General features: G+C 47.0%; 1 protein-coding gene across 1 annotated transcript in view; it reads right to left on the reverse strand.

Moving 5' to 3' along the window:
• Window positions 1-292: 292 nt before the first annotated feature.
• The window catches only part of ODF1 (outer dense fiber of sperm tails 1), an 18,189-nt gene continuing 5,388 nt past the window's right edge, over window positions 293-13,093 (reverse strand). The window contains exon 2 of the mRNA XM_004697451.2: window positions 293-890. Coding sequence (XP_004697508.1) covers window positions 440-890 — 451 coding nt within the window. The 3' untranslated portion in view covers window positions 293-439. The remainder of the gene's footprint in view (window positions 891-13,093) is intronic.

Raw genomic sequence — 13,093 nt, forward strand, 5'->3', positions numbered from 1 at the left:
ACTCATGAATAATGGTATGTTAATACACAACATGATAATACCTTAATCTATGATAATAATACAGACATGTATTAGATTTAATAGATTATAAAATTTAAATATAGTATCTATATCTTTCTTATCCATATTTCCCCCCTGGCATTTGGAGGGAGCTGGGTCTGATGGGTGACATGGGAGGGAGCAGACCTCCCTATGTCATCTCCCGCTCCCTTTCGCGCCATCTCTCCAAGCCCACCCACGGTGCAGGGCTCCTGGGGTTGTTGAAGCAAAGGATTCTCACAAGACACCAATGGATGCTCAGTTATGTATTTAGTTTCCTATGTACATGAACAACAAGGGCAATGGGGGCTGAAATAATCCTAGAAGGGGGAGAAATCCTAGAAGAGCCGCCTGCCTGAAATACCACTGATGTCTAGATTAAGTCCATGGGGTGCACACCTTACAAGATCATCTTCCTACAGGAGAAGCGGCTTCCGCAGGGATAGCACGGGTTGCAGGGGTCGCACGGGCTGCAGGGGCTGCAGGGGCTGCAGGCGCTGCAGGGGCTGCAGGGGTTGCAGGGGTTGCAGGGGTTGCAGGGGCTGCAGGGGGAAGCACAAGGGTAGCAAGGAGACTCGATCTTGACGCAGCTGCCCAGCCCGTAGGAGTATGTAACGTCCTTCTCATCCACGCAGGGGGGCAAGCTGAACTCTTTGCAGATGTTCATGTAGCTGTACTTCTTCGACCCCAGGCAGTCGTACCTATTCTCCCGCTCCGCCGACACGCACACCTTGCCATCCTTGACTCGAACTTTCACTTGATCAGGCTCAAAGCCGCACACGTTCACTGCTCCTAGAACATTACTGCTACAGCAAGAGGAAGCCAGGATTCTATTGGTGGTTCTTCTTATTCTGGAAATTAGAGGGGAAGCAGGGAGGGGTGGGCGGGGAGAGTGGAGGGTAGACAGAAACAGCTCAGAACTCAGGCATATCTTAAGAGGCAACACTCTAATCTCTATCGTTAAAAGCAAAATAGCAAAAGTTAACTCTAGTCATTGTGAGAAGTCAAACTTTAAGGAAGTAAATAAAGAAAAAAATGAGACTCCTTTCCTCCCCCCTTCCCTACCTAACGTCCCTTCCCTACCTAACTCTGCTGGGGGGTAATGCTTTCTCATATTTCAATCCAGTTCCGTCTCTTATTAGCTGTGGAACTTTGGGCAGGTTCCTTAACCTCTCAGTGACTCAATATCCTTATCTGTAAAATGAAAATATTAGCATCTAATCACAGGACTATTGGGCGGATTAGATGAGATGATGGTGATGGGTTGTACTTGACACCGGTAGTACAGTGGGCTAGCTTTGGGCTGCTAACCCCAAGGTCAGCAGTTTGAAACCAGCAGCTGCTCCACCGGAGACAGATGAGGCTTTGCACTGCGGTAAAGATTTACAGGTTCAGAAACCCACAATGGTAGTTCTACTCTGCCCTACAAGGTGGCCATGAGTTGGAATAGACTTGCTGGCAGTGAATTTAGCTTTTTGGTACTTGGCATATTGTAAGTCCACTTAGTGGTGGCCATGGTCCCTGTTATTGATACTATGACATGCGATCATCACATTTAAAAAAAAAGTGATCCACTAATAGATACAATTCAAAAGCTGCATTTTAAAGGGGGCCATCAGGTTCAGAACCCCCACCTGTGGGTCCACATAATCGGTGCCTCCCTGAACAACCACACAGAGACCCTGCCTTAAAACCCCAGAAGCAAACAGCATGACAGGAGCATGGGGCCTGGCTCTGCCCAACAGACCTGAGGCTTCTCCTCCTCTGCAGCTGGGAGGCTGCTCCCGAGTAGAGAGGGCTGGCACCGCATAGCGGGACCCCAGTCCACTGCGAGGGACTGTGGTAGTCGGCTTTGGAATGGCCCATCAGTCGTGTGTTGGACCTGGGTCTTATCAGTTTGCAAAAGCTGATGGTTCACAGTGGCATCACTAAGGTTAGGGCCACCCCGTGTGGTAACTCCTGGTGTCACACCCCACCCCGACCAACCTCCTCCTGTACCAGATAATACAGAATCCTTCTCACCGCCACTGAGTCGATTCAGACTCCTAGTGACCCTATAGCACAGGGCAGAACTGCCCCTGCGAGCTTCCAAGATGGGAAGTGATCATGGGAGTAGAAAGCCGTCGTCTCCCTAGGAGCAGATGGTGCCGTTTCCATCTGCTCACCTGGCAGTTGGCAGCCCAACGCATAACCACCAGGGCTCCTACAGAATCCTTCGCAAGGTTCATTGTCAATTTGCATCATCTAATAATATATGATAAGCATGGTTCTAAGTTGCATAAATTTCATATTTCTTAGATCGCATGAGTGCTAACAACATAGTCAAATCTTTCTACATTGAATTACCATATCCTTACTTGCAACGCGCTTAGTCACTGAGCAAAAGACTTTGTTGTTCTCCTTTTTCATTAATTACTATTTCAGCCTCAAAAAAAAGTTATTGATAGAGATTCACAAAGACTAACGAGCACAATATTATAGCTAAGACAGCAGAAAATTTTATACAACCAGCAACCATGACCAATCAGGTGTGCTATTAGAACGTGCAGACAAAAAAACCCACTGGATTCAAGAAAACAACAACAAAAAGCACTGATTCGAATCGCCATTGTAATTAGGTAACAATGCTGGCTCAGGCCAGGGCACACTAGATGATTCAAAAAGTAAATTAACATAGACTTTTAGCTTTGAAGGTACCATGATACATGCAAGCTGGGATTGATTTACATGTTTTTATTATTATAACTAAGTAACAGAGATGATTTGCTGAAAATGATCAATTTATGCTGAAACGCTGTGCACAAATTTTATAAGCAATCATTTTTGATGTCACCTCCGCTGACAGGACTGCCAGCTGTGGGCTGCGCTCCCGCACCCCGCTAGTGATGTCGCTGATAGTGCGCATCTCTTCCCAATGCCTCGGCCAGTGACTCGTGCTGAAAGTGACCACGGTCAGAGGATTCACACTACGGGAGTTAGAAGACACAGCCAATCCGAGCACACCCTGCCCCTCAGTGGATGGGGAACCCCCTCCTGCCCTGCAGTGCATTCACCTCAAAACTGTCATCTGAAAAATACAGCTTCTATCTTGTCTCTCATAATGGAGCACTGGTTTTGTTTCAATGAAGCTGGAGCCCAAGGGGCACGGTGGTTCCGCATTGTGCTGCTAACCGCAAGGTCAGCAGTTTGAATCCATCAGCCACTCCATGGGAGAAAGACGTGGTTTTCTACTCCGTAACGAGTTCTGATAACATGTCCCTAATCTAAGAGATGAAATCTCACCAGCCTCACTTCTAAGGAGCACCCTTCTTCCCAGACAGATTTGTTTGTTCTTCTGGCAATCTGAGGTACTTTTCAATAGTCTTCCCCGACATCGTGGTCCGAGCGCGTCGATCATTCTCCACTTCTCCTCGCGCGCGGCCAGCTTGGACACGCACGGGGGACTATTGAAAATGCCCTGGCTGCTTCCCTGGGCACTGACCGTGGAGCCAGTCAAATAAATCCTTGATACGTTCTGTCTTTCCACCGTTTATCATGACTCTAGTTATGAGGGTTTGGTTGTTTTTTAACATGATAGTAATAATAATCATCCAACACCAAGTCCTGCCCACCTAGAACAGCTAGCACGAGCCCCTGGTTCTGACAAAGCTACCTCGCTGCTACCTAGCGTTCCTGCCACATGGATCTTGCCTATTGATCATAAATCCCAGCAGCTCACACGAATTGATTACTTGTGTGTCCAAAAGGTGCTGAAAGGGAGTGTCTAAGAGCACAGCACTTGTTGCTCAATACTCTGGGTTCAAATCTTAGCTCTGCCACCGATCAGCTTTGCGACCTAGGACAAGTTGCTTCACCTCTTTTTGCTTTGTCACCTCTACAAAACTGAGATCGTACTGATAACAAGCGACCTCGAAGAGCTGTTTGAAGGAAGGAGTAAAGCAGTTAATACAAGAAAGGCATTTAGAATAACATTCAGTACATGGTCAGAAATCAATAGAAGCGAGAAAAATAAAGCAAAACAAAAAAAAATGTTACTGTTTAGTCAATTGCAACACATAGCAACTCTACCAGACGAAGGAGAAGTGGTCCTCGGAGTTTCCCAGCCGACAATCTTTGTGTGGAGTTCTGGTGGCACGGGATGGTGTTGGGCTGCTAACCCCAAGGGCATCAGTTCAAACCTACCAGGTGCATCGGGGAGGAAAGATACAGCTTTCTCCTCCCCTCAAGAGCTAGAGCCTCAGAAGCCCACGGGGGCGGTTCTAGTCTATCTTCTAGGGTCCCAGTGAGTTGGAATCAACTCGCTGACAGTGACTTGGGTTTAGTTTTTAATCTTTATGTACGCAGACTGCCGCGTCTTTCTCCTATGGAATTCAAACCACCAACCTCACAGTTAGCAAGCTATGTGCTTCACGACTGCCTCACCGGGTGCCTTCAGTCGTTCTAAGGTTATTTTCTTTTTACTCCCTCAATGTGCTTGTATAGCACCACTAAGCATGTTGGAAGTATTATTTCATACAATCCCCTTAATGATGTACATATAATCATCCCCATTTTACAGATGAGGAATTGGTAGCGGTGGTGAATGGCCAAGCTTAGATTGCCATCCAAGCCTGTCTCAGGCCAGGATTAAGGTCTTCACCATCAGAGAGACTGAGTCCTTGAGATCAAAGCCCTTGTTGGGCCACTGGTTCCTGGCATGAGCTCTGTGTTGTCTGGTTTCTTTCGACTTGCCTTATCCCCAGTCATTCTAATACTCTAAACGATCTTTTTATGTCACTTAAACCATTTTAAAAGGAGCTAGTCGGGTTCCCAGAGTCACTCCTGACAAATGGCCTTGCGTCTCTGATTTATAGAACCTCTTCTAATCTTAGGAGTCTGGATTCTTTCTATGGTTAAGTGATTATTTTGAGATGTATTTTCAATTCTTACTTTCTATGCTGAAGTTTGGTTAGTCATGCACTTCTTGTGGTTCCGCACGTTGCAAAGGTCAATGTAAAAAAAAAAAAGCAACTCAGAAAGTACAGGTAAGCATAAGCTATTGTAAAAATACCCAGAATTGAAAGAATGTTAACATTTTAGTCATTTTGTGTGAAGCTATATGAGTGTATAGATGAGGATAAGTTGTAAAGCAGTGGTACAAAATCTTAGACTCCTTTATTAAGCAAAGATATCAAAATGTGAAGCTATTGTTACTTGCTGATGCAGATCAAAGACTGCAATCTTCAGTGTGGATTATGACTCAAACTAAAGAAAACAAAAATCCTCCTAACTGGACCACCAGGCAGCATCATGTTAAAGGGAGAAAGGACAGAAGTTGCCAGCATGTCGTGTAGCGGGATGCCCAGTCCATGCTCAGAAAGGCAGCAGTCAAGAGAGCAAACTGTATCATAATGGGTCAGTCTACAGAAGATCCCTTTAAGGTTGAGGAACAAGGCTGTCCCTTTGACCACAGTGTTTTCAATGGTCTCATATGCACAGGTGTTGGACCACGACTGAGGAAGACTGACAAATCAATGGATTTAAATGATGATCTTGGAGAAGAATCTTGAAAGTATCGCAGGCTGCCAAAAGAACAAACACATCTGCGTTGGAACAAGTACAAATCAGAAAGCTCCTTGGAATTGAGAATGGCAAGATTTTGTCTCACGTACTTTTGACTTAGTAGGAGAGACTGGGTAAAGGTCATCGTGCTTCGTAAAGTGGAGGGTCAGCAAACCATAATAAGATCTTCAGGGAGGTGGACAGTGGCTGCAACAATGGACTAAGGATGCTTGTGAGGATGTTGGGGATCTGGGCGGCATTTCATTCGGCTGTGCACGGGCTCCCGTGAGTCGAAACCAACTGGATGATGTCAAACAACACAAAGCTATTGTTTCTCACGTAACCTCCATTTAGAGACGGTGTTTCCATCCCTCTAATAACACCCCCCCCCACACACCCCCCCAAAGAATCCCGTGGTCTTTCATTTACACTGTGTCGGAACAATTTTAACATCCTCGAGGGACTTAAATCATATTCCTATTAAGTGTTCTTGGAATCCGGGGAATAAAAGAAGCCTCAAGGAGCATTATCAGGGCGATTGGGTGGATGGTCTAAGTTTCCAAAGAAAATTCTCATAGGACAGCGTTGCTACCCTCAAAGAATGAGCATGTGCGTTGTGGTGGGAAAAAGGGGGGCATTTGGCACAGCCACCCAGGTCTTTTTCTCACCGATAGGTTTTCAGCTTTTTGAAAGCGTCTTCATGATCATCCTCTGTCTTTTAGGAGAATCTATTAACACCACCCCACTCAGGAATAAAAAGATTGAACCAAAACTAAACACCCATCTCAGCGATCTTCTGAGCGATGGATCTCTCTGCTTTGAATTCAACTGGCTCAGCAGATTCTCTCAAAAGCCATTGTTTTGATCGGACTCCCCCCCCCACCTCCCCCTCAAAGCACCTAACACATGGGGATGAGCGCATTGCTGAGAGAAACTCTCCGCAGTTCTCCACTGATGGCAGAGGCATGTTACACATGTTCTGCTTGGAATGCAATTATACATGTATGAACGGGAACCCGAGTTCACACTTTCTGACTTATCCTCATATATATATTTGAGATGAGAGAGGTCGTAGTAAGTCATGCTATACATATTACTCTTCGTCTATTATTTCCAACGATAAGCCCCAACATGATTGATTTAACGATACTGTGAAGGTTGCAAGCCAAGACTCTTGACTCAGGGTCTCTTTACAATGTAATCAAAGAGCACTCAGTCCTAGGAGACACCAAGGCAATCAGGATCAAACGGCTTGGGCACCACTGCCAGAGGACCATGTGGACAGGCCACTCCATTGCCAGGCCCGGCCCAGCCCCGAGGATGCCTAGGTCATGGCCACCGTGTTGTTCTGGGTGTGACAGGACACCTGTTGGTCATAGCAAAGGAAAAGGAGGGATTGGACTCTCTGAAAGCCTCTGCCTCACTGGCATAGCCAGGACAAGCCCTGTCTCCCTAGCTGGTCAGGCCATCATTCACAAGACAGCGGGAAACCAGCCCCAACTCCCTTCACTGCGCTCTCCGCTCCGGACAGACCAGTTTGGGAGCGGAACGCCAAGAGCAAGAGGGGAGCACAGAGCACCCTGAACCTTCGCTGGGTCTCTCAAGAATCTCCCATGGGGACAGCTCTGATCAGGGCCCCGACAGGTGGGCCTGAATACAATGGGGGGCAAATGTGAGACAGAACTCATATTCTTAAAAAGGTCCAGACTCGTGGACCAATTGAGAATGGAGAACTCCCTGAGAGGATCACCCTCGAGTACTTCTCAAGCCTTAAATTGAAACTTTCCCTTGAAGTCTCTGTCTATGGCAATAACAGGCACACAGAACTAAGTGCATTACCCATGGGTATGGGCTTCATTTAAAAAGCTATCTATAAGACCAGTGGAAACTAGAGACTAAGGCCCTGCGTCACCTTCTAGGTCTGAGAATGAACTCACTTCTGTGACTCAATTTTTAGCCAAATAATACAACAACAACACCTTAAAAAAAGGAGGGGGGCGTGTACTGTCACGGTGCTGATCTCAACTCCCAGCAACACTTATGGGACAGAGTGGAGCTGCTCCTTAGAGTTCCCAAGACTGTCAGTCTTTGCAGAAGCAGAGAGCTTTATCTTATCGAGTGGCTGGTAAGTTTGAACCCCCAACCTTGCGGCTAATAGCCTGCAGGGTCATCAGCGCTGCCAGTCAAAAAATAGATCGGTCTCGCTGAGAAAAAATAGATAGGTCTCGCTGAGGAACCATACTGCTTGGGAGGCGTGCACACCTAGCATAAACAGTCCTTTGAAACTCCAAGGGCAGCGTATACTCAAGGACAAGGTTCCTAAGGGTTAGGAAAGAAGATGGGAGAGGAAGAGGCCACAAGGAAGAAGCAGGCTCAGGGAGATTCCCTTGTGCGGTTGCGATCAACGGCGTGCCAAGTGTAAGTTGCTGAATGGAAAGCTGACCTCCTCTGTAAGCCTTTCACCCAATTCAGAATAAAAAGCTAAAAGGTCTTTACATGAGACCGTTTACAGCACGGATGAGCAGACAGGAGGGCAGGGAATGAGAGTGATGCGAAGGGAACAACCGGATGCGATGAATGAAAATGATCACACACTGTGAAAGAGTTAACTCATGTCACCAAGCAACTTGTGCAGAAACAGGGAGCCTAATGTGTTGTGTGAACTTTCACTGAGAACACCATAAAATATTATCTGGAACAAGCAAAATCCAAGGGTGTACATAGGCCAAGAGTTCAGGTTCTTTTGTTCAACTGATTTCACACAAGATGAGAAGCCTGTGCACCCGCCATGAAACTACTGTGTGCTTCACAATCGAGTCCCACGGACACCGAGCAGGACATGTCTAGGATTCATTGCCAAAGTTGATTGCCCCAGGACGAATCGTTCAGTCCTCAGAAAGAGATGGATTTAGGAGCTAGATCGAAAGGCAACGGTGGTTCCTTGCTCCATATTCTAAAGCTGATGCAGCCTCTCTGAGCAACCGCTCAGTCCCAAGGTCCAACTTCTTGTATTGTGTTTGCTTGGGCCTTCCTTTTCCCTAAGTCTTTCCCCTACTGAAATGTCTGCAGCTGTACCGGGGCCTTAAAATTGGGTGGGTTCAGAAAGTTGCTTTAAAAACCTTCATAGGTCAGGCTTTGCTTTCCTTTTGCTCCTAGGTCAGGTCCTCACTGAGTTGTATGGCCTCCGAGAAATTGCTGGAGCCACATTTTATTCATCAAACTCCACTCTGAACTTGAGACTCAAATCCTGCCTGTCGATGGTCTCTCATCGTCCCACATGAGATTGTCCGTGAATTCACGAGTTCTGGGTAAAAGGATTGGGATTTCTCCTAGCCTTCTGTTGCCACAAGAGTGACATTTAACCACCGCAATTTGACAGAATCTAGTCCCTTTGACTCTTTGTAGAAGTCCCGTAGGAATGTGAGCAGCAGCCTTGCCTGGCTCTGAAATCCCTCTTCCTATTGCAGCTGAGCTTCACCTGCATGTACAACTAAGTTCCAGAAAATAAAGCACATGGCCCATAGCAGTATTAAGTTATATATTCAGGGTCACCATCAGCTTCCGTTGATTGTTGTTATTGGGTGCTATCAAGCCAGTTCTGACCCATAGTGACCTGTACACAGCAGAACGAGACACTGGCCAGTCCTCACCACTGGGCCTCTGGTTGAGCCCAGTGGTGCAGCCACTGTCCCAGTCCATCTCCTTGAGGGCCTTCCTCTTTTTCACTGCCCCTCCATGTGACCAACCAGGGTGTCCTTTCCCCATGGTCTGCCTGACAACGCATCCAAAGTAGGGGAGATGAAGTCTGGCCATCCTTGCCTCTGATGAGCACTCTGGTCATACTTCTTCCCAGACAGGTTGGACCAGCAGTTCAGCAGTCAGTGACTGCTTCACCAGCACCACCATGCAAACACACCAATTCTTCTTTGGGCTTCTTTAGTCAATGTCCAACTTTAACCATTGATAAGACCATGGTTTGGGTCAGGCGCACCTTAGTTTTCAAGGCAACATCCTTGCTGTTTAATACTCTACGGAGGTCTTCAGCCACAGATTCATCTAATGCAGCACATCTTTTGATCTCTTGACTGCTACTTCCATGAGTACTGATGGCAGGTCTAAGCAAGATGAACTCCTTGACGCCTTCAATCTTTTCTCCATTTTTCATGATGGTACCTATTGTCCAGTTGTGAGGCTTTGGGTTTTCTTTACGTTGAGTAGTAACTCATACCGAAGGCTGCGATCCTTGGTCTTCCTCAGCAAGTGCTTAACATCCTCCTCATTTCCAGCAAGCAAGGTTGTGTCATCTGCAGGTCACAGGTTGCTAATAAGCCTTCCTCTGGTCCTGATGCCACCTTCTTCTTCATACACTCCAGCTACTCTGTGATTTGCTCAGCCTACAGCTCAAATAAATATGAGAGGACACCACCCTGACACATACCTTTCCTGGTCTTAAACTATGCGGCATTCCCTTGTTCTATTCACACAACTGCCTCTTAAGCCATCTACAAATTCCGCATGAACACCACAAAGTGTCCTAGAATGCCCATTCTTCCCAAGATTATCCACTGTTTATTATGATCCACACAGTTAATGCCTTTGCATAGTCAGCGAAACACAAGTAACAGCTTTCTGACATTCTCTGCTTTGAGACAAGATATATCTGTCTCAAAGACATCAACAATGGTATCCCTTGTTACAGGTCCTTTTCTGGATCCGGCCTGAACCTCTGGCAGCTCTCTGCTAATATACGGCAGCAATCATTGTTGGATGGTCTTCAACAAAGGTTTACTTGCATGTGGCATCCATGATATTGTTCTGTGCTTTGAGCATTCTGTTGAGCCACCTTTTTTTGGAGTGGGCACAAATATGTATCTCTTCCAGTCAATTGGTCAATTTGCTGTCTTCCAAATTTCCTGGCATAGACAGGTGCGTGTGCTTCCAGTGCTTCATCAGCTGGTTGAAACATTTTCATTGGTATTCCATCAATCCCTGGAGCCTTGTTTGGGGCTAATGCTTTCAGTGCATCTTGAACTTCTTCCTTCAGCATCATTGGTTCTTGCTCATATGCTACCTCCTGAAATAGTGGAATGTTGACTAGTTCTTTTTGGTACAGTGTCTCTGTGTATTCTTTCCATCTTCACTTGACACTTCTTTCATCATTAAATGTTTTCCCATAGAATGTTTCAAGATTTGAATTCTAGGCTTGAATGTTTTCTTGAGTTCTTTCAGTTTAAGGTAAGCTGAGCCTGTGCTTCAGTCTGGTGATGAACAGTCACGAACACGTTGAAAAATGCCACCAAGGTGCAAAGACAAATGTCCACAGGTCTTGCTCTAATCCTACTGGGAGTTCTTTGCCTTTTCTCCCTCGCTTTAGACCTATTCCAAAGATCCATTTACCCTTCACTCACTCCTTTCCAATCCATCTCTTCTCCTTCCTTCTTTTTCTACCATCCTGTCTTTCAGTAACTCTCAAGTGGTGTTCAGGCAGGTCGGTCTTTAGATTGATCCCAGAGAACAATGCCACTCCGTAGGGAGCAGGGTGGCCTCCACTCCATAGGGCTGTTAAAGCTCAGGTGGCGGGGTCCCAACTCTAGAGTCTCTGACTCCGTGGTCTGTGGTGGAGCCCAAGAATTTGCATTTCTGACACGTTTCCAAAGCTGCTGCCGGTGGTCTAGGACCACTCTGAGGACTGCTGGCTGACTTGGCTTCCAGACCCAGGCCACAGGACTTGGCTCTGCCACTTCCTACTACCTCAAAATCTTGCCCCTAAGTCCATTTAATCTTCTATAAAATGCCTGTAATACTACCTCCCCACAGATGTTACAAGGATTACATGAACATGAAGTCCCGGCCACACTGTTTTCTCTCTATAAAGAGTACCTGCTGTGCAGTGTTGTTAAGCCGATTGTGACTCACAGCACCCCTTTAGGACAGGGTTGAACCCCATAGGGTTTCTGAGGTTATAACCCTTACAGAAACAATTGCCACATATTTCTCCCAGGGAGCAGTTCGTGGGCTCCAACTGCTGACCTTTAGGTTAGCAGCCAAGTCTTCAACCACTGCACCAAAGAAATTTCTCTATAAAAAGTGCCTGTCCCCCATCAGGATATACCAGGCTCCACCTAGCACAGAATTGACTTAAATGTCAGGCTGCAAGTGACCAAGTCTCAAGCTCTGTCTCAGGAAACAAGGAGGAACCAGAGAACAGAGATGCATTTGGTGTGCATGGAGCACAAGCAGCCTTCCTCTGCAGCTGGGGGGTGACAGGGCACTGAGAACTGCAGGTGGGAAGAGACTGTCATGAGAGGAAGCACAGGGGCCCAGCTTATTTCCACCTGCGCTAGAGCCCCAAGCCCCAGGGGAACAACAGGGCTCCCCTCTCAGACGGAAAGCCCCTGGCTTCCTCTCCAAAGGCTCTCAACTGTGCCCTGGTCTCTGGGTCAGATTAATTGGGAAATAGGGAGATTTTCTGAGGGGTCGGACCCAAACAAGGCATTGCAACCCTCAGAAGGAATTCACCATGAAGGCTGGCGATCCCCAGCCTCAAAGAGTAAGAGCTGATTATTGAATCCGTAAGTTTATGGTAGCAAAAATCTCATACTCAAAGCACACAGGGATAAATGAAAGAAGAAAAGAGAAGGCAGAGTCTAAGGGTGGAGATGGTGCCTCTCGTGGGAATTTTTAGAGGAATTCCTCATTAAGGTTTAGGTCCACCACAAAGGGGTGAGTGTACAGAAACCCAGTCTCAGGATTCAATCTAGGATACAGAGCGGAGCCCCTACCTCGCTAGTGTTTTAGCTGCAAATAGAGATTGGTCCTCAAGGATGAGGCACAGTGCGTTCAGGAATGAGTGAGCCCCTCCAGGCAGGGCGGAAGAGGGGCCGCTTTAGCACAGAGGACAGAGAAGCGCACCAAGGGTTGTAGTGAATCGTGTTCAAACTTAAACTAAGCTGGTGGCATGACATCTTATAAAGGAAACCACGTTCGGTGACCTCAATGCCGCTGCCTCCAGAACAGGGAGGAAGAGTCCGGGGGATCCGCGTGGGTCGAAGGGTGATGTGGGAGGACAATGAGCTCTGAGAGGGGCTACAGAGGAGAGCTGCCGGGGTCTCTAGTAGGGAAAGCCATGGAGGTCCCACTGTCCTGGCATCTTTGGAAGCAGCTGCTGAGCCATCAATGGAAATGGACTGGAGCGTCCAAGCCCCATCTAAAACACACACACACACACACACACACACACACACACACACACACACACACCAGAGAATGAACACTCAAGAATGCTCTAGAAACTTACGGAGGAATTTGAGACATTGGTAGCTAAGACTAAGAGACATTGAAGAGTGAGATAACAGAGAAACAGGTCCCAGAGGGGTGGTGCTTCCGGGCGGGGAAACATCATTTTCCTGTTGGGCAAAAAACTCAAGACTCACCACCATCTAGTCGATGCTGACTCAGAGTGACCCTCCTGAACAGGGTGGAACTGCCCCCGAGGGTTCTGCGACTACAACTC

Source organism: Echinops telfairi, unplaced genomic scaffold (genome assembly GCF_000313985.2).
Source record: "Echinops telfairi isolate 266 unplaced genomic scaffold, ASM31398v2 ScPeMD7_1;HRSCAF=3_0, whole genome shotgun sequence".
NCBI classification, from domain to species: Eukaryota; Metazoa; Chordata; class Mammalia; order Afrosoricida; family Tenrecidae; genus Echinops; species Echinops telfairi.